This window comes from Rattus norvegicus, chromosome 4 (genome assembly GCF_021556685.1).
Source record: "Rattus norvegicus strain SHRSP/BbbUtx chromosome 4, alternate assembly SHRSP_T2T, whole genome shotgun sequence".
NCBI classification, from domain to species: domain Eukaryota; kingdom Metazoa; phylum Chordata; class Mammalia; order Rodentia; family Muridae; genus Rattus; species Rattus norvegicus.
Window position 1 is genome coordinate 14137690 of NC_141537.1, and position 26103 is coordinate 14163792.

Sequence of the window (26103 nt, forward strand, 5' to 3'; positions counted from 1 at the left end):
TTTCCGAATATCTAATGCCGAATAGTTGAAAGTGGGATTTCAAAAAGACACTCGTACAGCCATGATCATAGCTGCATTAGCAATAGGCCAAATAAAGAATAGATCGAGTGCATATGAATGGATAGACAAAAATGTGGTATGTGAATATATTACTATTTGATCTTAAAAAATTCTGTGACCATTATACTAGTGAATACACCACTCACATAGAGACAATGTTATAATGTAATATATAATTAATTACAGCTAATATAATAATACAATAATATATAGTTATATGATTCCAGTTACATGAGGTACCTAGCGATCAGTGGTAGTTTATGACTGAAACCTCAGAACTTGGAAAACTGAGACATGATTTTCACAAGTTAGAGGCCGGCCTGGGTGACGTTGTGAACTAAGTTCGTTTTTAAAGTTATTTTCTCCGTCTCGCCCTTGTGCGAAAAAACAAAAACAAAAACAAAAAGCAAAATAAAACAATCCTTTTCCACGCAGGAACTGATGCGTTTAGGAACTGTTCGTTCGGGTACCTTGGATTCCAGCCGGTTTAGAGTCATAGAGGAAGTAGGCGGCCGCGCGCATTGGCGCGAGTCCGTAGGGGTGGGATTGGCGGCCGCGCCGCGAAAGCCCCATCCCGGAAGTGCTTACTGGTCGTCTCCATGCGCCGGTTCCTGGGCGTAAAGCCTAGGCGCGAGGCTCAGCCCAGCAGGTAGTGAGGACGCAGAGGGCCCTGCCTGCTGGACGAGAGCCGCGGCGTCCGCGGGAACAGCTCCAGCCAGCATGCTGCTCCTGCCCAGCGCCGCGGAGGGCCAGGGCACCGCCATCACCCACGCTCTGACCTCCGGTACGTGCCCACCAACCCAGTTTCCGTCCTGCCTCGGGCGCCCCTGCCTCAGCCCTCTCCCTAGCAACCCTTGTCTCAGTAGCCTTGACCCCGGCGATCTGCTCCAGTACTCGTGGGACCGTGAGGAGCCCCTGTTGCTCGGTGCTGTAATTTGAAGTGTCCCCGGTTTCTCAGAAAGGAGGGTGGGGGCGTCTTCCTTGTGCACCTGTGGTTACTTCTTTCTCTTGGGGCTGCTGACTCATGGAGGAGGCTGAGCAGTTGAGGACCGAGCCCTCTTGCTCCCCGAAAGACCCCCTAAAGCATCCTCTTGCCCACTGCGGAGCGACCCGGCTGCACGCACCCACGTGCGGGGAGTGGTACAAAGCCATGTTAACGCTGTTAAGCCCTTTACCTCTGCCTTTGCTCCCGGCTGTGTATTTTTTAAGTGTCTGAACTCAGAACTTCCTCATTCCTCTGCAAGCCCCCTGTGGATGCTCCTGGAAAGCTTGGCGTACACGAAGAAAGGTCAAAAGTGCAATTTAGCCTCCTGCTGTAGGTGTTTTGGTTTACAGCCCAGCACGCCAGAAAGTATTGCTAGTGTCGGGTCTCCCATTTTAGGGATCTGCATTAATTCCCGTAGCCTCTTGCCGCTTACCATGGGCACTTGTTGAATGTGATTTTTAAATGTTTCCCACGGCATGTGTTGCATGTGTGTGTCTCGGTAATCCTGAACTGGAGAGAATGGCTTCAAAGGCACTGTTTTGAAAGCCACGCCCCCACTACACAGCTGGTTCATTTTAGCGTGTGATTCCTTGCCTGTGTTAGGTGGAGGAAAATTTAATACCATAATAAAACAATTAAAATGTGAAAAAGAAAAGTTCTTAGAAAATGTTGCCCACAAATTGTGCACCAAAAAAATTGCCTTTGATTTCTTATGAAATTAAAATTATGATCTCACTTTTCCCTGACACAGATTACCATTTTTGAATTTCTGTTATACAGATGTACAGTGATTTATTCCATATTATCTTCTCTACAACAGGTTATAATTGTAAAACTGCATTCAAATATTCTAGGAACTGGATAAGATTGGTATTGTTTCCAACCTGAAATGATTCAATCTGTTTCAAGAAATTTACAGTTCTGGATTAAAGCCCAGGAATTCTGGATTTACATCCAGCCTGTGTCACTAGGACATAGAAACAGTAATAAGTCCCCAGCATTGGCTTGGAAAATTGTCTATTTTAACAGGTTGTTGCTGAAGAATCCTAGAATTATTAACCATTTTAATAGCTAAACTATTGCTAAGATCCCCTGAGTGTGCAGTCTTTGTTTTCTTGGTGGCTTTTTATCATTTATTGTTTTATTACTATTACTAGTTCCTGGCCCTCCTTTCTCACATCCTCAGGAAAATACTGATGAACTGCTGAAATTCTTTTCTCTTGCTTAAAAATATAAATGACCAAGTGTTTTTGAGTTCCACACAGCATGTGTGCAGAGGTCAAAGGAAAAGTTCACCCAGTCAGGTCTCTCCTATTTTTATGTGGGTTCTGGGCATTGAACCCCTCCCTCCCATCAGCCTTAGTGGCACATTAGCTGGAAGAGACTGCTGGAAAAAAAAAAGATGTTACCAATGATAATTTGTTACCCATGATGCAACTGGTGTTTTTATAGTTGGTGGTTTTAAAATTATACTCTGACGTCATTGTTCTGCTCTTCCTAAGAAATCGTGCTGCCTGGAAATAGATGTGCTCCATGCAGTAGGTTAAAGTCGTACTGTTCTCCATCACAGCCTCTGCAGTCTGTCAAGTCGAACCCGTGGGAAGATGGTTTGAAGCTTTCGTTAAGAGGAGAAACAGAAATGCTTCCACATCTTTTCAGGAACTGGAAGATAAGAAAGAGTTGTCAGAGGAATCAGAAGATGAAGAGTTACAGTTAGAAGAGTTCCCCATGCTGAAAACACTTGATCCCAAAGATTGGAAGGTATTTACTATGTAGAGCTTTCTCTCATTCAGGGCATCTAAACATAGGCCACGTTCCTAGTTTCCCCACTAGCACACTGTATTGTGTATTGTAAGGCAGTTCAGCACGATAGGCATAGGTATTGCTAAGCCCAGAGTTGGCCTAGCACTGACCATAGTATGTAATCCAAGGACTTGGGGAATAGAGACGGGAAAGTTGGAAGTTCAAAGTCCTCCTTGACTACACAGCAGTTAGAGACCAGCCTGGGCTACGTAAGGCACTATTGTTAAAAAACAGACAACAAATTCCAGTTGATCTTTAAAATAGGAGTGGCAGTTAATGAAAAGAGAAGGGAGAAAAGGCATTCAGGATAGAATACAGGATACCAGAGACACAGGAGCAGAGAATGTCTTCCACACATGGGGGATCAAAGGAGAGTACATGGCGGGTGGATATTAGGCCCAGAAAAAATCTAATCTAGATGGAACTTTGTTTATGCTCTATTCTTAATGCTATATTTAGGAATGAATTAATGACTTGGAGACATTAAGTCAGCAGAGTTTCCCAGGCTAGCCCCAGGGGGATAAGTCACTGGAGTACTTGTAAGCCAGTGTAAGTTTAGCCCCCAGGACCCACTTTAAAAAGTCTGGGAGTTTAGTAGGAGAGCAAAGGAGACAGGAAGGATTTGGGGACCCGAGGGTTCTGACTAAAGCACATTATGTAATCCCAGCAGTGTGGTGGAAGAGTATATGGTCTAGATACAATGTGTGCTCCAGGCCAGTGAGAAACCCTGACTGGAAGAAGGGAAAAAAGGTTGACTGCATGAGGAATAACACTTGAGGTTTTCCTCTGGTATGGTTTTCCACATACACGCACATACAAACGCACATGCAAACATACATGTCTCTAATAGAAGTTTGAGAAAAAGAGCAGTTCTGTTGGCAGTCTGGAAAATGAAGTGTGGGGGCAAACCTAACAGGGAAATGGATAGTGCTCTGCTCCAGGGTTAGTGCACAGGCAAAGCCTGTTGATGGAGATGTGCAGCCAGGTTTTGAGGAAGAGGAAGCACACAATGGCAGGAGGGAGTTTGGTAGAGAAGACTAATGGTACCCGGGGTTCGGATGCAGACTGAGGAATTTACAGGCGGTTTTGTATTGAAATATGAGTAAAGCTGTCTTCTAGTTGGTCGGACATTGGTTTGTGGCTCAGTAAGAGTCTTCCGGAGTGGTTGGCACAGCAGTTGAGGCTGAGAGAAGTGAGTGGTACCAGCAGAGCCAGCCATGCACATGCGTATGGGCAAATGAGTAGTGTGAGTTTACTGTGGAACTTAAGTGCCTGAGCCGGAATCCGGCTCTGCCGTCTGGTGCCTTGGGACCTTGGGAGAGTTGTCGGCATCTTAGTGTTTCATCTCCCTTGTTGGTGCCGTTGGTGGACATCTCAGAGGCTTATAATGAGGAGTAATGACACCGTGTATGAAGCAGGTAACAGCTTGGTGCTTGGTGAATGCTAGACATTGAACAGTAATGGGCTGAGCATGGAGGTGCGCCCGATAGCCCTTGCATTCTTCAAAAGAAGGGGACTGAGTGTTGAGGAAGATGGGTCTTTACGATGTAGGAATAGTAAAGGACACAAGAAGGATGCAGGAAAGGAGGAGGGAGAGGCTGGAGATGTGGCTCAGTTGGTAGAGAACTTGCCCAGCGTGCACAAAGCCCTGGTGGGTTCAGTTCGTAGCAGCCATAAGCCAGGCATGGTGGTAGACCTGTAATCTCAGCTCTCAGGAGACTGGTAGGAGCGTGAGGCCAGCCTGGGATAGATGAGATCCTATTTTTAAAAGTGAAGGGGAAAAACTTACTAGTTCAGCAAAGGTTTACTGAATGTTAAGTGCTATCTATGATCTAGAAACTAAGGGTGGGAGAATTCTCAAGAGGGAGAGGCAGTTACCAATGTCACTGATGCAAAGGTGTGTGAGCCTGTAACCTGAAAAGGGACAAAAAGCTGGTAGATTTGGCAAGCAGGTTTAAGTGGCCTCATTGCTAACCAAGGAGTTGGAATTGTGAGAGTTTGCAGGTTTGTACAGTAATTAGGAGATGAAGTGAGACATCAGAGGCGTGAAATACTGTTTTCCAAGTTTAAAAAACAAGAGAAGGCAGTAACTTGAGGGCAGACAGGCTCAGCAGGAGGCTGAGGTGAATGTTGAGATTTTTAGGAAGGAAGGAAGGAAGGAAGGAAGGGAGGGAGGGAGGGAGGGAGGGAGGGAGGAAGGAAGGAAAGAGGGAGGGAAGGAAGGAAGGAAAGAAGGGAGGGAGGGAGGGAGGAAGGAAGGAAAGAGGGAGGGAGGGAAGGAAGGAAGGAAAGAAGGGAGGGAGGAAGGAAGGGAGGAAGGGAGGAAGGAAAGAAGGGAGGGAGGAAGGAAGGGAGGAAGGAAGGAAGGGAAGGAGGGAGGGAAGAAGGAAAGAAGGAAGGGAGGGAGGGAGGAAGGAAGGGAGAAAGGAAGGAAGGAAGGAAAGAGGGAGGGAGGGAAGGAAGGAAGGAGAAAGAAAAAAGAGAGAGAGAAAGATGGAGGGAGGGAAGGAAGGGAGGAAGGAAGGAAGGGAGGAAGGAAGGAAGGGCAGGGAACTCTCAGAACAGAGGACAGTGGCTGGGTCTCCTTACACAGTCCGCTGGCTTCACTCAGCAGGTATAAAGCAAGCCCCTGCCACATGCCAAGACTGTCCTCCTGAGCAGGACAACATCACCAGACCATCGCTAGCATTCCAGAGAACTGGCAGCAAGCCAGAGCTCATGGCTGGTACATGCTGGACAGGCTGGACAAGAGTATCTAAGGGGCTACTATGAAGTAGATGGGAAAGGTCTGTCAACTGAGATTAAGGTAAACCTTTTAAGTAAGGTGATGACTTGTAAAGAGTGACCCGAAGGCTCAGAAGATGGCTGCCAGTGAAGGGGAGAGTATGCCCATCAGGTGGAAAGCATGGGAGAATCTTGAGTGGAAAAGAGGGCAGTGCCATCAGTGAACAGGAGCGACAGGCTGATGTTTGGGAAAAGCAAAGAGTAATGGAATGGCGGTTAGGCAGAGATGCTGTGGCTCTTTGGGACTCAGAGGAGTTTTCACTGGAGTTGGTTGGGGGTTGTTAGCGTGGATAGAGGACTCGCCCGTATCCCCTGATTGGGTGAGGTCCCTGAAGACTAAGAATGCAGTGAGGTAAGAGAACCCTACCTGATCTGTGAAGACCACTAAGAAGCCGGTAAGAGTGATGAGTGTGGCTGTAGGAAGGAGGGAGACCACTCAGGGGCGGAATGTGCCAGGTTGCCCCTAGACGATGGAATGCAAAAGGGTGGAAGGTGGTACTTAAGGAAGTAGTCGGCATCTGCAGTGGGAATGGACAGAACACAACCATTTTGGAGTGGGTTGGAAAATGGCTGAAATGGTATGAGAACACGTCTGGAGAATTCCTCATGAAATGGACTAGCAGCAGAGTTATGGAGTAGTGACTGGAAACATGGTCTTAGGACCACTCTTCAGAGATGAAAGATAAGGGCTGTTTCAGTTGGGGTTTCTATTGCTGTCATAAGTAAAGACCATGAGCTAAAGCAGCATGTGTAGGAAGGGTTGATTTCCTCCTACATTCCATATAACAGCCTGTCACAGAAGTCAGGACGGGAGCTCGGGGACCTGGAGGCAGGGGATGACGCCGGAACCATGGAGAATGCTGCTTACCGGCTTGCTCCTCCTGGCTTGCTCAGCCTGATTTCTTACACCATCTAGGACCATCGATAGGGTCGTGGGTAGCACCGCCCGCCATGGGCTACTTGATTGTTCTTCATGCTACATGCCTTCACCCCCTCTTCATGTAGTAGCTGGCTCTTTCTCCAAGACACCGTGACAGCTTGGGTTAATGCGGCCTTACTGCCACTGTTGCCTCCTTGGTGATGAATTCACTAGGATGGTGACCAGAGCAGAAAGGAAAGCAAGAACTGTGTCTCCAAAGAAGCTGCGTCCTCCATGTCTCAAAATTCCCACCCAGCTTACTCCCTGTGCTCCCCGGGGCCGTGTCCTCAGTGTGTTCTCAGGGTCCGCTGGCCCAGCCGGCTCTGTTACCATCCTCACCAGGTTCTGGATTATGCAGGGTGAATCTGACTTAAGGAGGGAAGGGTATAAAATATAGGAAATAAAGAAAGCGATTCTTCAGTCGGGCATGTTCAGAAGACGCTAGGTGTTCCAGGTTCTTCCACTTGCTTGTTTTTGTTGTTTAATCTTAGAAAATGTCAGAGCCTTCTCTATGCTTCTGTGCCTAAAACACCAGGAAGGCTGCATTGTCATCCGCAGCTCCCTAACTCACGACTGACGAGCCATTCTTGTTGGTTGGTTGGTTTTGGTTTGGTTTGTTTTTTGAGATGGGGTTTCTCTGTGTAGCCCTGGCTGTCCTGGAACTTGGATCTGTAAACTAAGGTAGCCTTGAACTCACAGAAATACTCGGTGGGCCTCTGCGGGCCTCTGCGGGCCTCTGCCTCCCAAGTGCTGGAACTTAGGGTACACTCCAGCCCACTCGCCCACTCAGCCATGCAGAGCCATTTGTACAGAACCACACTGGATGGTGCTAAGGGTTTTTGTTTGGACTCAGGGGCTCATTTCATGCTAAGCAGCTGCTCCATGGCCGCAGCCTCCCTTTGGAAAATAGTGATAGCAAACACAGAGGGTTGGGTGTGCTCTAACTCCCTATTGTGTGTTTATCAGAATCAAGATCATTATGCAGTTCTTGGACTTGGCCACGTCAGATACAAAGCCACACAGAGACAGATCAAAGCAGCTCGTAAGTACTCATTTTGAAGCAGCTGAACGTTTGATGTGGGAGCTGTAACCCAAACCCAGAGTGCAGCAGTCTAAGTACGTGAGACCCTGCCTGAGAAAGGGATGGTAGTGGGGACCTTGAGGGTTCTCAGAGTTCAGGTGCAGAGAAAGAAGAAAAGACAACCCCTGTAGAGTAATTGCCCATCAAGAAAACTGGTTTTGTGTATTTGACTTGGGTTTGGGTGGTGCTGGGAGTCAAACCTGAGGCCCTGAGTCCTGACCAGCTCTCTGCCACTGAGCTTCATGTCTGGGTATGTATGTATGTATGTATGTATGTATGTATGTATGTATGTATGTATTTAATTTTTGAGGATTTCTTTCAGGTGAGAGAGAGAATCTTGCTGTCTCAGACCTTAGACTAGTGTCTGCCTTCCAAGAGCTGGGGTTGCAGAGGGTTAGGTCTACATCACCATGTTCTGGTTAGATTAAAAAATTATGTCTCATTTAGATTTGCTTCCTAAAAAGATTTTAGTTTTGAGAAATGCGACATTGTGTATGTGTGGGTGTGTGCACATGAATGTGGGCATCCTCAGAGGGCAGAGAGGGTATCAGATCCCTGCAGAGAGAGTTACAGGAAGGTCTAAGCTGTCCAGTGTGGGTGCTAAAACTTGAGTCCTTTGCAAAAGTCGGTGTGCCGTCAGCTGCTGAGCCATCTCCCACCCCGTTTTGCTTATACGTTAGGTATTTCACTGTGCAGGCCACGATGGCCTTTGTTTGTGGCCTTCCTGCTTTCCGGGTGCTGTGACTGCAGGTGTATGCCTGCACACCTGGTAGTGTTTGTGTCTCAAGACGGTGAGTGTAGCACGCCACTTAGATTTTACTGACGAGCACGTATTTCAGAGAGCAGCATGCGTTAGCTATGCTGCACGGAATCTCTCTGCTGGCCAGGCTAGCGGAGCAGGGGAGAGAGAAGTCAAAGTTTTCACTGGCTGAATGGCAGTGGTCGTGACTGGTGCTCTGCAGTGTGAGACCGAGTGATCCAGGTCAGTTCATGGGTTTCTAGAGCATTTCTGTGACCTTCCTAATAATAGTTAATGCTTACCTACTTGAACTAGGGAGATGCCTCTTCATAGGTGAAGCAGTGGCTACTGTGTCCAAGCTGAGAGTCTCAGCCATCAGGAAATGAAGGCATCTCACAGTGCTGAGCCCTTGTAGAATATATAGAAATAGCCAGATTTGATGTGCCCAAAAGAAGATTTCTAGAGGAATATTCCCAATAGTGTTATCAAATTGTACACACGTGGGAACCCGCTCAAATGTTCACTAGCAGGGGAATAAATACACAAGGTAGTGTCATCTGGTACAGTTGAATATGCCCGGCAATAAGAGCAAGATCAGATGACCAAGACTCGCCTGAGGATGTGAGTCTCAAACCACAGTACTGAGTGAAAGAAACCAGGCATAGAGACCTGCTAGTGTGCGTGCGTGCGTGCTTGTGCGTGTGCGTGTGTTTCCAAAACACACAAAAGCAGCCCATGGGGACATAATTAGAAGATGTTGCCCAGTTGAGTAGGGGACAGATGGGAGCTGCCCAAGAAAGGAGTCCCAGGAAGGAAGTGAGCAGCTGGCCTCTCTGTCTTCTGGGTATTGTCATGGCTACATTATATTGACAGGCTACACCTGTCTGGACACTGAACTGTGTACCTAAAATCTGAGGAATAGCATTTACTGCTGAAAATTTCATCCCAGTTGAATGAAACCGATAAGATTTAAGAAACCTAAAGAGAACAGTTAGTTACTTTGGAAATATATGTTATCTTTTGGGCCTGGACAGAGATGAAAGTTGTATTAATGGATTCACTTTTTGAAAGTAGAATCATTACTCTAAAGCTTAAAAGGTTGACAACTAGAGTTGCATCCTAAGCAAGTTCATCGCCTTAATGTAGTATATAGTTTTAAAACGAGAGTTGCACCCCCTGGCAGTGGGCAGAGAGACACCTAGGTTGTGGTGTTGTTCTTACATCAGTCAGGGGCAGAGCACATGGCAGGAGGCCTTTGCTCATCCTAGCTTGATGCCTGGCTTGGTGGCCAAAGCTGTTTCATGCCTAGGGCACATGAAAAACAAAAAAACAAAACACCAGAGTTGCATGCTAAGCAGGCTCCCTGCCTTAATGTAATGTATAGTTTAAAACTAGTGGGTGAGTAGAGATGCTCAATTTTATTGTCTTAGAGGCGTCACTAAGTGGAGTAGAGGAAGGAAGTGGGACAGGGAGATTAGGAGGAGGGAAACAGGAAAGGATAAACTATAGGCTGCTCTTTTAGTTGCGATTATGATGTGTGATGGATTTGAAAATGTCAATAAAAAATGACTTAAAATTGAATAAGAAAAATTTCAAGTCACTAAAAAGTTACCACTCAGACCCGTGATATCTGACTGACCCTGCAGACAAAACAATGGTCTTGAAACATCACCCAGACAAGCGGAAAGCGGCTGGGGAACCCATCAAAGAAGGGGACAACGACTACTTCACTTGTATAACGAAAGGTAAGACAATACCTCTCACGCAGTTTCCAAGAGCAGTACCTGTGGCTTGCAGGGCTTGAGTTCCTGTGCATGCCGTATATATTATAACACGTTAAAACATTTTGGTTGCATCATGCTATTTCTAGTAGTTTCTGCAGAACCTCACTACAGTAAGGTTGCCTTGACTTTTAACATCCACAAACAACAGTCCGTTAGGAATGAAGAATCTCAGGCCTCTCCCAGATTTACTGGTTACAGTCTGCATTTTATTAGCATCCCCAGGAGACAGGTTCGGTTTTGTTTTAAGGTAAGACTAACTCCCAGGTGATTCTTAACCCTGATTACCTGTAGCTGATCATATAAAAACATTTATATATACACATATACCTATGCTTGTATAAATAAATATTGGAGTGTTTGCAGTGCTAGGTATGAAACCACCCTTCCTCTGAACTACAGCCCAGCTCCCCCTTCCAGACGCCTGCCCTTTCTGAAGAAGGCGGGTCCCACCAAACTGTCCAGCCATCCTTAAAGTCCAGGCAGGCCCATGTACCTCTGCCTTCCTGGGACTGAAGGCCTGTGCTGTCAGGCCTGGGACGGGTGTTCTATATGGTGTTACAGATTCTAAGCTCTTGACATTTTTAAATCATGGTCCATTTGCTCGGAGGTTTTACTAATTATAAATGGGTTGAGACGGGGGACTGGAGAGATGGCTCAGCGGTTAAGAGCACTGACTGTGTGGTAGAGCGCTTGCCTAGCAAGCGCAAGGCCCTGGGTTCGGTCCCCAGCTCAGGAAAAAAAAAAAAAAAAGAGCACTGACTGTTCTTCCAGAGGTCCTGAGTTCAATTCCCAGCAACCACATGGTGGCTCACAACCCTCTGTAATGGGATCCGATGCTCTTTTCTGGTGTGTCTGAAGACAGTGACAGTGTACTCACATACATGAAATAAATAAATTAAAAATTGTTTTTAAAAAATGGGTTGGGATGGAGCTGATGCTCAGGGCCGGCCACTTGCTTGGCACCTGTAAGTGTACATATGTCAGTGTACAGCCCCCGCATTGCAAAAAATAATTGTTGGTTATATAATAGTAAATCACACAGTTACTTACAGCTGTTTAGATAGTATAGCTATGACCCCATTTGCACATCAGTGCAGTAACTACTATTTCTGTGTGTCCTTACCTATAACATTATATTTCCATGTTCCTTTTTTCTCAGCTTATGAAATGTTGTCTGATCCAGTGAAAAGGCGGGCATTTAACAGTGTAGATCCTACTTTTGACAACTCAGTTCCTTCTAAAAGTGAAGCAAAGGAGAATTTTTTCCAAGTGTTTTCTCCAGTGTTTGAAAGGAATTCCAGGTGAGTTAAAGCAACCCCACGCCGTCCCTTTGATCCTAATGTCAGCGGCTGCCTTGTCCTCTGGGTTTCTATTGTTCCTCCATCAGTAGCTTGCACTCCTTTCTTCTCTGCAGTACTGAGCCCTAATAAAGAGCACTCTGTCTGCCGTGACACTTCGCCTGTGGTAACACGCTAATGCGGATGTTTGGATGACAGCGTGTCCCCTCTGTGTCCCCTCTACCCGTAACTGCACCGAGTCGGTGTTGGCAGTTGAGGGAAGCTTTTGATGTGGGTCAAACCCTGGGCAGTGCTGCATGCTGCACACCTGCTCCACACTAAGCTGCATCTGCAGCCCCCACCCCTTTGTTGTTAGGCATCTTTTTCCATAAGGCTTCTCTGAGGAAGGGTCAGTTACCACATCGTGAGGGTCAGTACATACTTCCTACACTAGAGTGAGTTTTAAATAGTGTGCGGTGTTACTGTCTTCTGTGTTCCTGATCCCCCGTCTACACGAGCAGAATCTCCGCCTACCGTAACTGCACAAGGAGTCACAGGGCGAGTCTGAGCAATGCCTGAGGTGCCGGGTCCTAGAGTTCTGGGCTTGCTTTACTGTTCACACCCTGGTGCTCCGAGAGACTGCTCTGGTTAGTGATGTGGTGCGGTCTGACTGGCCGCTCTCACTGAGGGTGGTGTAGACAATGTGGGAGTCTGTGCTCTTTAGCAGACTAAGACAGTGTAGTCACCTCATCTCCTAGTCCTTTTCAGAAATAAAGAGTAACAGGTGCAAATCCCTCTGCGCTGTGGACCGTGCTGCCCTGCAGGTTACTTCTGTGCTGCATTTCTAAGGGGCGGCAGTGAGTGAGCTTTGGAAGCCTAGTAGCCCTTTTTCCTAGTTAGCCTGCCTGGCAGCGGCTACACCCCTGTCCTACATGGAGTGGAGATGGTCGGGTCGTGTTTCACTGTCCCCAGCCTGCCCTCTCGTGCATTGCCTAACACACCACTTCAGAGAATTGCAAAGGGTGCAGGTTGGAAGGGGTTAATCAGGAAAAGCTGCTGTTTTTAAAGAACTGGTTGTAGGTTGAGCTCCTATTCAAAATCTCATTTGAGTCAAATTTTTGTCTTAATATTTCAGATGGTCAAATAAGAAAAATGTTCCCAAACTTGGTGATATGAACTCATCATTTGAAGATGTAGATGCATTTTATTCCTTCTGGTACGTACATGCTGACGTCATTGTTAAGGATGTTCATACGTCCTTGATTGTTCATCAGTCACACTGGAAGAGCAGAACTTTTAGTAAGCGTATGAAGTGAATAAAGATTCTCCTGCAATGCTCTGTATCTTCTGTATCTGCCTTCTATGATTTCTCAGTCTGCTTTCTATTAATGTATTAATGAGGTCTAGATAACAAGGGCCTGATTGCAGTGAATAATAGAAACTGGGAACTAACATGGCCTTTCATTGGGCCATCTTTTTTTCTTTTCTTTTTTTTTTTTCAAGACAGTGTTTCTCTGTATATTAGCTCTGGCTGTGCAGGACTCACTTTGTAGAACAGGCTGGCCTTGGGCACCACCATACCCAGCTTTTTCTTTTTTGAGGGTGGGGGTGTAATTGGTATAAACTTGGCTGGACTCAAACTCACAGAGATCCATCTGCCTCTGAACTTGGATTAAAGGCTTGGACTGACAATCCTACCTCATTGAGTTCTTGGACCAGGTCTGATGATTCATGGCTGTAGCCTCTGAAGGCCCATCTCCATGAATTTGAGTCCAGACAGGACTACATAGTGAGAGGAGGGAAAAGCTGAGCTCCTGAAGTAGATAGTACTTCTACCTCTGATTCACCATGTGTATGGGTGTTCTATCTGCACGCGTGTCTGCACACATGGTGCCTGTGGAAGCCAGAAGGGGGCACTGGTTGTGAGCTGCCATGTGGGTGCTAGGAATTGAACTGGTGTCCTTTGGGAGAGCAGCAGTGCTCTTAACCAGCCTCGTTGTATATCTTTTCATTATCTGCTAATAAATACAGAAACAAAGCCATTCTAGATAAAACTAGTTTGTTTTGTCCATTGGAGTAGCTTTTACAGTCATATGACAGAGCAGAAATAAAATAAGCATCAACTAAGACTGCTGTATCACAGTAGTTAGCGTGAAGACAGGAGACATCTCAGAACAAACTGTAGGCAGTGAGAACTGAGACAGAAGAGGCAGCGGGAGCTGCAGTTTTGACCTAGGAGTGATGTTTTACACTTCACGGTGGACAAGGCAGTGCTGGCTTCACAGTCGTGTTGGCATTGAGCATAAAGTTAGTCTCATAGCAACAGGGAGGGAGGCCTTAGACATTTGATCTGCTTGCCACTGCTTTGAAAAGTAATAGTATCTAATGTAATCTTACAAAGATTTATTTCTCCAATTCTTTCTTGATTTCTTTTTTGTCTATATTAGGTATAATTTTGATTCTTGGAGAGAATTTTCTTACTTAGATGAAGAAGAAAAAGAAAAAGCAGAATGGTATGTATATAAGTTGTCATAGAGGAGCGAACACACACACACACACACACACACACACACACACACACACACACAGTGGAGCAGAGACCCAAATCCAAAGCCTCGTCTACATTTGGCGGTTGTTACCACTGAGCCACACATCCAGATTTTCTTTAAGAAAGAAGTTGTGGGGTTGGGGATTTAGCTCAGTGGTAGAGCGCTTGCCTAGGAAGCCCAAGGCCCTGGGTTCGGTCCCCAGCTCCAAAAAAAAGAACAAAAAAAAAAAGGAAAGAAGTTGTGCACATGCGTGTTAGAGGTTGGTTTTAAGACCCTGTATGAGGTAGGAGAGTAAGCTGCATCACAGCCACTTCATGTTGTGCTATTTATTTACTGTGGGGGACACAGATTTGTCCTTGCCTGGGTGTGGGGATGAGTTCTCTCCTACCTCTGCACCCAGGGGTCAGATTCATCCCTCGGGCCTGAAGGCAAGCACTGGCACCATCTTGCCACTCTGTCCTTTTAAACCGTGTCTATTCCCTGACAGTTGCACATACATGTGGATGTGTTTTGTTCATGTTCATCTTCTCGTCTCTGCCCCCTCCTCTGGAAACCCTCCCGCCCCATGTGCTCTTTGTTCCTCCTTTCCTGTCCTTTTGTTTGTAGCGAGCATGTGCCATGTGGAGTTACTTGCTGGATCATGAGCAACCTTTAACTGCCGGTAGCCCCTCGGTTAGGGGCAGCCCCTCAGGCTTTCCTCCTCCGTCCATGAGGGCGGTTGGCAGGCTTAATCTTGTGCAGGAGCCACAGCTTCTGTGCATTCATGACTGCAGGGCCCCAGCATGTTCAGAAGACACTCCACAGACCCCTCCACATCCTGCAGCTGCCCCAGTCTGTCTTCTTCCCATTCATTCTATGATGTCCTGAACCCTTGGGTGTCAGGGAGCGAGGGCCCTGCTATAGCTGCTCCTATCAGTTACTCTGAGTGCATTGACAAGGAGTCTGCATCAACCACTTCCTACGGTAAACAGGGGAAGCTGCACCAGCCTGCGGATAAATGCCTAGAAGGGAAACCTGACAGCACTTCATTTAGCAAAGCAGCACTAGTCGATTCCCCACGGAGGCCTATAACCTTTCCATTCCTGAGGTTTTGACCAAGTTTACATTATCAGGCTTGAATTCTGTCCTTCGGAGTGGACCTCAAATCCAAAGTGGGTGATTGGTCACCCATAACTGAATCATGGCCACGTTATTACTAATAAGCACATTTTGGCAGTAGGCCGGGCTTATTCCTTTGATGTATATTTATGGGTGCCTTCATGTACCTACATACACCGCATGCCTGCCTGTGCCTCAAGAGGCCAGAAAAGAACATTGCATTCCACTGGAGCTAGACTTGTAGGGCTCTGAGTTGCAGCTGTAAGCGCTGGGCACCTGTCAGGTCCTCTGGAAGAACAGCGATGCTTCAATCTCTGAGCCTGCTCTCCTAATATATGAGTCTACGGGGGCTAAAGGCTAGAACACACCTAAGTAACTGTCAAGGAAAAATAGTGTCAGAATAGTTCAGCTCCGTAGACTCTTCTCTTGGTTGCTGAAGCTAGTTCTAGTTTTTTATTACTATGTAGGGAAAGTCTTTTGACATAAATATCAGGAAAAATAATCAAAATTAATACTAAATAAAGCCATCCTTTAAATACTAGGAATGAGTTATAGTGGCTTAGTCTCTTAAGGCGTTCACCTGTAGTCCTCGTTTGACATCAGTGTTTTGCGTCTTCCAGTCGTGATGAGAGGAAATGGATTGAAAAGCAGAACAGAGCAACGAGGGCACAAAGGAAGAAGGAAGAGATGAACAGAATAAGAACTTTAGTTGGTGAGCACACTTTATGGGCTTTGTTTTAACTTCTCGGGATGTTAGACGTTGACAAGACTAACTTATTTTTGGGTAGATAATGCTTACAGTTGTGACCCAAGGATAAAAAAGTTTAAGGAAGAAGGAAAGGCCAAGAAGGAAGCAGAAAAGAGAGCAAAAGCAGAAGCCAGGAGGAAGGAACAGGAAGCCAAAGAAAAGGTAAGGCCGAGCGAGTCAGGGCAATGCTGTGGTGGCTTCAGACGGGTGTGGGATGCCAGTGGCTTCAGGCCCCGGTGGTGGAATGATTAGAAACAATACTGAGTGCCACTCTGAGTGATGGCTTTTTAAGTTTTCTTTTATCTGAGGATCTCAAGTATACAGCCTTGGCTGCTCTGGAACTTGCTATGTAGACCAGGCTGCCTTGAACTCCAAGATCTGCCTGCCTCAGCCTCTGCCTCTGCCTCCAGAATACTTGAATTAAAGTTGTGCCCTACTATACCCAGACTTAATTATTTTTAGCCAGATTTATTTATTCTTTTTTTTTTTTTTCCCGGAGCTAAGGACCAAACCCAGGGCCTTGTGCTTTCTAGGCAAGCGCTCTACCACTGAGCTAAATCCCCAACCCCGCCAGATTTATTTTTATTTTAACTTGTGTGTATGTGGGAGTGTCTGTGCTAGTTAGTACATGCTACATGTGTACTCATGGCTACATGTGTACTCATGGCTACATGTGTACTCATGATGAAGAAGGGATTAGATGCCCTGGAGATGGGAATCGAGGCCCTGGGTACTGGGAACCAAACTCCAGTGTGCTCTCAACTGCTGAGCCGTCTCTCTAGCCTTTGTTTGTTTTATTTTTTTAACTGTCTGTTTTATATTTTCTAATAATAAAATTTTATAATTTCTAGAATTTTGTCAGCTCTCTTTAACTTTAATTCCTCACTAAGTTGATGTCATCGTGTTTCTAAACTCATTTAAATAAGATCATAATGCATTTAGAAGCCTAGTTTCCTTATTAAATACTGATTTTGCTCATCTTTTTAAAGCAAAGACAAGCTGAGTTAGAAGCTGTTCGGTTGGCTAAAGAGAAAGAAGAGGAAGAAGTTAGACAGCAAGCATTGTTGGCCAAGAAAGAAAAGGAGATCCAGAAAAAAGCCATTAAAAAGGAAAGGCAGAAACTTCGTAACTCATGCAAGGTAGGCTGTACTGCGGGCAGCTGCTCGCAGGAGCACTCATGGTGAACCGTGAAGATGCTTCCTCTTCACCATGCACAAACACACATGCACATAGATCTTGAAATGCATTATCTGGGGGTTTGCTCTGGTTTTATTGTGGTTTTGTTTTGTTTTTTGAGGTAGAGTCTCTTTTTATTACATTTTTTCTTTGTGCATGCGTGTGTGTGGGCACACACTCGATGTGCTGTGTGGACATCAGCTGACAGCTTGTGGGAGTCAGTTCTCTCCTCACAGTTGGGAATTGAATTTAGCAGTCGGCTGGGGCAAGTGTTTAACTACTGAGCTTTTCCAGCAGCCTGACTGAGCATCTCGTGGAGCCTAGCCTGGCTTGAACTGTAGCTATGGGGCCCTACGGAGGTAACCTCAATTCCTTGGTGCTCTCTTACCTCCTCTGTACCTGTAGCTGAGGTAACAACCTAATCTCGAAGCTAAGGCAGCCAGTGAGACAACCTGCAGGCAGTACTTGGCAGTAAGCTTTTGCTCAAATTCCTTGGGGAGGGGTGAGCCCTTCTGCCCCTCCTCCTAAGGTCCCAACAACAAACTGAGGTACAATTCACCAAGGTTCACTCTGTGGAGCCAATGATTTATCATAGGTGAGGGGTTACTTAAAGGCGTGTGGGCACTTCTCTCCGGTGGATTTCCGGTTTCCTGTTCATTAGCCCCCTATCCCACCCCCCTCCCCATTCTGGGCACTTCTCTCCTAACAGGCCTTTACCCAACAGGAATGAGGGCTTTGCCGTAGACCCTCCCTGAGGCTCCATTCAGTTACAGACAGCAGGTGTTAGGGAGTGGGTGGGTGCTCTGGGAGACTCCTGTGACCCTCCCAACCCTCTGAAGAAGTTGACAAGCCCAGCAGGGATAATGCTTTTATGATAGGGCACAGCTGAACTCCCTAAGATGGCGGTCCACGGCTTGGACTGCACTTACTGCAGATCAGCATGGGATGCGGATGTGATCTTTTCTTTAAAGGCTACTCAGGAACTCATAAGTTAGAGTAGACGTTCTAGTCTACTCAGGACTCATAAGTTAGAGTAGACGTTCTAGTCTACTCAGGACTCATAAGTTAGAGTAGACGTTCTAGTCTACTCAGGACTCATAAGTTAGAGTAGACGTTCTAGTCTACTCAGGAACTCATAAGTTAGAGTAGACGTTCTAGTCTACTCAGGACTCATAAGTTAGTAGACGTTCTAGTCTACTCAGGACGCATAAGTTAGAGTAGACGTTCTAGTCTTGGTTCCTGTATTATTGCTGTTAACCAGCAGGAGCTGATTTGTTCACTCACCAGGTGGCCAGACCAGTATGTCTCGTAGCCCAGGCAGTTTTAATTAACATTCCTTGCCCTCAAGGGACCCTCTGACCAGTAATGACAAGTGAGCAGGCACCCACACTTCAAGATGAGGATGGAGGATATGACAAGTCCAGCAAGGCAGTAGGCAAGGAAGGCCTTCTGTCTCCAGTAGGATTTCCCTGTGCCTAGAGATTAGGAGCGGGGGGGGGGGGGGGGGGAGGCATATCCAGAGAATGCAGATGAGTGAGGCTCAGGGAGACGCAGTATCATGGGTCTCGCCGAAGGCTGAAGTCTGCCAAAGACTGAAGTCTGATCCTGACTCAGTTTTGCTCAGAGGCTCAGAATACAAGAGCCAGAAAGAGTAGTTAGAACCCATTGTCACAATGCAGGTTAGAGAGTATTGTGGCCTGACGAGGGTACTGTAGGTATGATGGGGATGGGGGTGGGGTGGAGATGGGGATGGGATGGGGATGGGTGGGGATGGGATGGGATGGGGGTGGGGTGGGGATGGGGATGGGATAGGGATGGGATGGGGATGGGGGGGAGAGGGTGGGGATGGGATGGGGATGGGATGGGGATAGGGTGGGGATGGACACCGATGTGCTGAGGTCTGTCTAACGCAGGACAGGCTACTGCCTGTTGGCCTGGGTTGTGTGATGGGTTTAGAGGAGTGAACTTTTCGTGTGCCTTGGTTTTCTGCATGGACTACTAGGAGAAGTGACTTACTGATATGGAAGACAAGAACAAGGAAGGGCTGAGGGAAAGGGATGGGTCTGGTGTGTGTCATGTTGAGCTTCTTAGATGGACTGCGATGGACTCTGGCCTGTGCAAGTGTAGAATTTTTACAAGCAGGATCACAGCAGACTTGGCAACATCTTGATAGCACAGAAACCATGCAAGTAGATGAGATTATCGTGGGATGTGGAGACTGGGGGAGGGGGGACCCTAGAAAACAGCAAGTGAGGAACTAGGCTGCTCAGAGAGAAGCCCGAGGAGTGACCTGACAGATAGGAAAAGCATTATAGTGGTGCTGTGGAAGCCTGGGTGTCCACCATCAAAGCAGCCTTGGGACTTGATTAAGAACCATGTTCCACAGGTTAAAAGAAGCAAGAAGTAAGAAATGGAAGACGTGACTATGGAAGCAACTCACTGGCTGGGAAGGGTTTTCCAGCTAACTCGTCGTCCATTCACTTTCATTAAGCTGTTATACTATGAGTATAGTCTTCAGTTAATCAGACTATACACCTCTCTAAGTTTTTCACATTTAAGTTTTCACACAGCAGATTTCCTACTCAGCACATCTGGACAGCCAGGCAGCAGACAGCTAGGGGTGGATCCTGAAGTGCCTGAGTAATTGCTGGGAGTTAAAGCATCCATGGGTATTCTGCACTCTCCTCTGATTTGCTCCACACTGACATTGTATAACGCCTGTCATCGCTTGCTGATCAGACAGACCCCTGAGAATACAGCTGGTGTGCACACAAAGATAGTGTGTGCGTTCCTATCCACAAGCTCTGGGGAAGAATGTGCTTTGTGCTTGAGTTGATGGTGTCCTTGGATGTTTGTAATGAGGGAAGGTGAATCATTCACACTTGTACTTCTAGAACTGGAATCACTTCTCGGACAATGAGGCAGACCGGGTTAAAATGATGGAAGAGGTGGAAAAACTCTGTGATCGGCTTGAACTAGCAAGGTATTCTGAGGGACTGCTCCTAACAGACATTTCACCCACGCCTTACCCCCATCCCACGGTTTTCTGTGTGTGTGTGTGTGTGTGTGTGTGTGTGTGTGAGAGAGAGAGAGAGAGAGAGAGAGAGATGAAAATGGCTTTGGCCTGCTAGGTAAAGGCTGTGTCAGGGAACTACGTTCCCAGCTCACTCTCTCTTCTGTAGCCTACAGTGCTTGAATGAAATACTGGCATCATCTACGAGAGAAGTGGGAAAAGCTGCACTTGAAAAACAGGTAACATGATAGACCACTTCTGCTTATATCTGCCATTTAATTATTTTACCTATTTCTTCACTTGATACATGTGTTACAAAAGGCATAGAGTATTGGATTTTGTGTAGGTGTGTATTTCTCACTATATTTTGTTTGTATTGTTTATATTAAGTGCTTTGCTGATTTAAATTTAAAATGCCAGCATTTTTCTGTTTGGTTGGTTGGATTTTCAAGACAGGGATTCTCTGTATAGTCCTGGCTGTCCTGGAACTCAATCTGTAGACCAGGCTGGCCTTGAACTCAGAGATTCTCCTGCTTCTGCCTCCCAAGTGCTGGGATTAAAGGCTGTACCACCACTGCCCGGCCAGTGCTTTGTATTTCATTGTGTGGATACAGCATGATTGTTTAGCCATGGGAATGTTTTATTTGCACAGAATTTAAACTATATAAAATAGTAATCTGTGTCCAATTTATTCAGACTTGGAGATCCGCCTGCCTCTGCCTCCTGAGTTCTGGAATTATACATTTTTCCTTTATGTAGTGCTTAGTTTATAGTCTTTAGCACATTAATCATAGGATTTTTTTTAAGCATTGGGTAAAATTTTGATTATCCCCAGAGTATTTCATAGGATAATATTTATAAACAAAAAAGATCTTTGTTCTCTCTAATCTACACCTTTTATTTTAAGTAATTAAGCAGGCCCAGAAATTGAATTCAGTTCAATAATAATAAATAAACTTACTAATAAATAAAACCTGATTGTCCTATTATATAGGGCTGTGCATTTGTAGTAGTCTGTATGGGTGCTTTTGGGGAATACCCAGTGCTATCATTGTCACAAAGAAATTGACAGAACAGTTATGTCAAAAGAAAGACCCTGCGGCACAAAGGATGCACGGGCATGCAACAAGCGCTAAGAGTACGTCTACGTCTGAGTGGTAAGGGAAGACTCAGTGCAAGCTTTGGACCAGCTTTGGAGAGAGACACTGTTAAAATGACGGTTGAGAAAGGACTCGAACTATTAACTGAGTTTTAAATACTTAGGTGACCAGTTTCCATCCCACAAGGCCTCTCTGTCAGCAGGAGGTTCAGTGCTGCACTAATGTGCTATTGGCGAACAATCGTAAGACAGATTAAAACATAACTGATTTTTCTGTAAGAAAGACAAGAATCAGGAAAATGCGTCGGAGTTAGAATTATAGGGACTTGATGGTTCTGAGGGACTGAAAGGGGAATAAGTCACAGGTGACTCAGAGGCAGCAGCCTAGAGGAGCTCTAAGTCACATAAAGATTTGTGGGTACAGATTTGAAGGTAAGGAGGAGAACATTGTAAAGCACAGAACTCCAAAACAGACAGACAGAGAGACAGACAACCTCCCTGCATGCCTGCATTTCCACAGAGAAAGAACTTGGGAGGTTTAAGGGAGCTCGTGTGTGAATAACCAGACCCAGTCACCTTGCCAGTGAAACCGAGGGCTTTCAGCTGCAGTGGTGTCTTTTCGTCCTTTAACCTGTGCAGTGAGGAGAAGCTCGGTAAAGGCCAATGCCTGGCTTGAGTTTTGCCTATAGAGTGTAGGGTTGGAATGCGGTTGGCATTAAATTGAGGACCACGGCACCGCAGTCAGAGGTGGTGAGGTCACAGAGTGCTTTCTGAGACTCTGCCCTCTGTGTTTGTGTAGATAGAAGAAGTCAATGAGCTGATGAGGAAAGAGAAGGAGGAAGCTGATGCCCGGATGCGGCAAGCATCTAAGAATGCAGAGAAGTCAACCGGCGGAAGTGGGAGTGGCAGTAAGAACTGGTCAGAAGATGATCTGCAATTATTAATTAAGGCTGTCAATCTCTTCCCCGCTGGGACAAACTCCAGGTACTTGCTTTTGTGGAAATTTCCAGTGTGCCGTGGGGCCAGGAGATAACAGGATATCCAAGTAGCAGCTTAACAGAAACAGATAGGGATAAGCTTGGGTGTAGACAGACCGCCTTTCGTTCACTAAGCTCCAGCACAGTGGGAAATGTGAGCACTAGGTGCATTCTGACCTCCATCTCTCCAGACGTACAGCCAGGTGCACCACAGTCCAGGAAACTGGGCGGTATGCAGCTGGGGTGTGAGCTGCTTCCTTGGCCTCTTCCGCCGCGCCTTGCAGCAGGGGCTAGAGTGTGTGGTGTGGTTTCCCCTTTGCAGCCTTCCTCTTGCTTTTTTACCTCAAACCAGAGCTCATCTCAAAGGCTAGGATTCATACTCCAGCTGTAGAAATCTGGACTCACTCGTTCTGTGTGAGTAAACTGAGACTCGTTTCTAGATTGATTTCTCCTTTGCAAGGGTATGCTAAACCAGCGGTGCATATATATATATATATATATTTAATCTTATGTATGTGGGTACACTGTCACTGTCCTCAGACACGCCAGGAGAGGGTACAAGATCCCATTACAGAGGGTTAGGAGCCACCATGTGGTTACTGGGAATTGAACTCAGGACCTCTGGAAGAGCAATCAGTGCTCTTAACTGCTGAGCCCCCAAATGTTATTTCTACTGGGCTGAATTTAAGTGAGATCACAGATGGTTGACTGGAACCAGATAAGGCGATATGAGCAGTGGAGACGAACAGCATCGCTAGTTTAGAGCGCCCTCTTCAGGTCTTAGAGCTTCAGGTCATAGCACTGACTTACAGCAAATGTGTGATAGGTTTTGTTTTATCTTATTTTTCCTTAGTAAACTTACATACTGGTTTCTCTAGATGGGAAGTCATTGCTAATTATATGAACATACATTCTTCTTCTGGTGTCAAAAGAACTGCCAAAGATGTTATTGGTAAAGCTAAAAGCCTCCAAAAACTTGGTAAGTTGGTTTTGAGAAATCAGTTTGTTTATCTTGAATACCTTTTTAAAAGTAATTTAAAGAAATAAACACTAGGTTGATCTTTTAATGTTTTGTTGGGTTTTTTTTGTTTGTTTATTTTTCATTTCTCAGACCCTCACCAAAAAGATGACATTAACAAAAAGGCATTTGATAAGTTTAAAAAAGAACATGGCGTGGCCCCTCAGGCTGACAGTGCGGCACCCTCAGAGCGATTTGAAGGTAAGGGCGTTGCTGTGCATAGAGCGCTGCCCAGAGACGTAAAGCCTGGAAGCTGTCTAGAGTGTCCGGGAGGTGGTGACACCAAGACTTCCAGCCCGATAGCAGGCTTACTTAACTAACTCCCCATTAGTTGGGAACAGCAGCTCTCTAGAGATTCCATTAGCGGAAGAACTGACGTTTCAGTGGACACTGCTAACAGGGAGATACTGGACATATGACCACATAACATTTTAATATTCATGGCTCATCGCCTTGTTTTAGAAGATGTGCAGTAGGGCAAGCGAGAGGGCTCAGTGGATAGAGGCATCTGGTAGCACAGGCCCGCCAACCTGTATTCATTCCCAAGGACCACATGGTGGGAGGAGAGAACCGCTCCAGCTGGTTCTCTGACCTCTAGATGTATGTTTTTAGAGAAAAACATACTGAATTATTTAAATATGGAGGTTCCCATGTATCTATAACTTAGTCTCAAATAGTTCAGAATAGATAGCTGTAGGTAATAGTAAAGAAATAAGCCAGGGCTGTAAAATGTTCTTATTTGGGAAATACAGTTTAGAAGGATTCTTTCCTGAAAACTTTTAAAAATAAAAGTTTAAAGCTGTTCCATAGCTATCATCTATGTTCTAGTGAATTGAATTACTCTGAACTGTTATGTCCCACCAGCCCGCCTGGCAATATGTTTATTTTTGTAATTATCAGTGGTTGAAGTTTCCTCTGAGTTGTTTCACCTGATGTATTTGTGAGCCACCAACCCTTTAACTAGGTTCTCCAGAACATGGTTCCTACGCGATCTTGGCTTAGCTGTGTTCTTAGTCTGCTTTATTATCCACCGATGACTGTTTTGTGGGGATGCTTTTTGCAATGCTGGAGATCAAATGCAGGCCCTGCCTCTGCTAGGCTGGCATTGTATCACTGACTTACAGCCCTAGCACAGTTTTTTGGGTTGTGATTTGAACAGTCATTCTCATACATTGTTTTGCTTTGTCTTGTGAAAAAGTAATTAGAAAACGGAAGTTAATGCGTGTCACCCATCTTTGTCGCAAAGAAGTGCATTAAGCCTGTGTGGCTAAGTAGAAGCTTTGATGCTAAGAGAACATTGGACGTAAGCACTTTCCACAACTTAAAAACTGCCTTCAGAATGGCGTAGTTTATTGGGCTTAAAATAAAGAGACTGGTTCTCTGCCTTGTTTGGGGCAAGTATCCTTTTTTCTTTTAGTTGAGAGCCAGTAATTGCATGCAGCAGTCAGACTCCTAGCAGTGTCTAGGTGCTCTCCTCTCCTTTCCCTCTGGCCATAGAGCAGTAACCAGCCTGACTTTCAGTATCCAATACTCTGATCTCACAGAAGTGCACTAATGCTTAGCCTTTTTTTAACCAGTTAGCTGTTTAGTCAAATCCAAAGGGTTAATCTGAAAAACTAAATTAGTGGCTATGGAAGATAATGAACACTTCTCCATTTCAGAGGTTAGCAGCTATGGTGAGCATAGGACCCCAACACTAACCTACCCTGAGTCCGCCTGTGTGTCACGAAAGCTTGGTCAGTGTTTCCCTGAGCAGTTCCTTCCACTGTCTAATAGTGGTCTCCAGGGTCCGTTCAGCAAAAAGGGTTTGTGCTTGTGACTTAAATGTCTTTTTCCTGGTCCTAAAGACAATCAATATCTAAAGTGGCTTTTTCTTCCTAGAGACAGACAGTATGTTGCAGAGGTCCACTATGGAGCTTGCAGGCTCAAGTGACCCCCTCCTCAGTGTCCAGATGAGCTGGGGTCATGTGCATGTGTCACCACCTTCCATTTTAAATGACTTTTCTTTTTGAGTATCCAACTTTGTAAATTTACATCTAAAAAGTAAATGTGGGGAGACCAGCACTGTGGGGCTGACACCTCTTAAACTGTGCTTTGTAGGTGAGATGTGTGCACACTAGTGCTTGGGTTCTTTCTCTTTCAGAAATAGAAGTTCATGTGTAAACATATGTTCCTCACCTTTAGAACGAGTTCTGTTCACAGCCTGTATCTGAAGGGGCACTCACTTGATAGGGGAAATGGGTGCCACCAGATTCATTCAAGAAGTGCTTCAAGATCACTGTCTACCATTCAAACAAATTTGTCTTAAACAGGTCCCTGCATAGATTCCATCCCTTGGACAACAGAAGAGCAGAAACTTCTAGAACAGGCTTTGAAAACATACCCGGTAAATACTCCGGAAAGATGGGAAAAGATCGCGGAAGCCGTTCCTGGCAGGACGAAGAAGGACTGCATGAGGCGATACAAGGTTGTGGTTGTAATAGACTCATTAGATTACAGTTTAGTCAGTGCTCGTATGTGTCAACCGACTGGGTGATAACAGTGTTGACTTTAATATCAAAATAGTTGTAGGGCCAAAATTATTACAGGAAGTAAGACTAACCCTGTCCCTGGCCGCGGTGAGCTCAGCAGCTGCAGTACTGACTTTGTGTTGGTCTGCGGGACAAGATCTCATTGTGTAGCCCAGGGTGGCCTTGGCCTGGCTCTGCTCTGCGCTCGCTCTCTCTCTCTCTCCCTCTCTCTCTCCCCCCTCACCCCCCTCGGTCTCTCGGTCTCTCTCTCTCTCAACCAAGGTTGTATTATCTGTGCTCTGGTGACAAAATACTGACCTCAGCAACCTGGTTTCCTCCCAGGAGCTCGTGGAGATGGTGAAAGCCAAGAAAGCTGCTCAGGAGCAGGTGCTGAATGCCAGCAGAGCCAGGAAGTGACGCGGGCAGGCGGTCTCGGTCTGTGTGCACTTTTATAATAAAACTCAAAATACTGTACACACCCCA

At 45.9% G+C, this 26103-nt stretch overlaps 1 protein-coding gene and 1 non-coding gene across 3 annotated transcripts; both read left to right on the plus strand.

Annotated features, from left to right (window-relative positions):
- Positions 1-588: 588 nt before the first annotated feature.
- Positions 589-26103, plus strand: Dnajc2 (DnaJ heat shock protein family (Hsp40) member C2). Of its 2 annotated transcripts, XM_087655575.1 has the most exons (18): positions 678-732; positions 780-844; positions 2616-2806; positions 7518-7593; positions 10018-10116; positions 11315-11456; positions 12568-12648; positions 13880-13945; positions 15700-15791; positions 15868-15989; positions 16817-16966; positions 19898-19986; positions 20186-20255; positions 21915-22099; positions 22971-23071; positions 23204-23311; positions 25423-25577; positions 25963-26103. In XM_087655575.1, exons 2-18 carry the CDS (start codon positions 781-783, stop codon positions 26035-26037), a joined length of 1866 nt encoding a protein of 621 aa, XP_087511701.1. In that variant the 5' UTR covers positions 678-732; position 780; the 3' UTR covers positions 26038-26103.
- LOC120102645 (small nucleolar RNA SNORA48) lies at positions 9543-9689 on the plus strand. Its single transcript, XR_015687346.1, has one exon. It is a non-coding gene; the product is annotated as a small nucleolar RNA SNORA48 (small nucleolar RNA).

Bases quoted from the DNA above. Each gene is read 5' to 3' on its own strand.
- Dnajc2 (XM_087655575.1), top strand. From the start codon at position 781: ATGCTGCTCCTGCCCAGCGCCGCGGAGGGCCAGGGCACCGCCATCACC. The intron at 10,117-11,314 runs GTAAGACAATAC...CTTTTTTCTCAG, and splicing joins CTTCACTTGTATAACGAAAG to CTTATGAAATGTTGTCTGAT. The intron at 12,649-13,879 runs GTACGTACATGC...TGTCTATATTAG, and splicing joins GATGCATTTTATTCCTTCTG to GTATAATTTTGATTCTTGGA.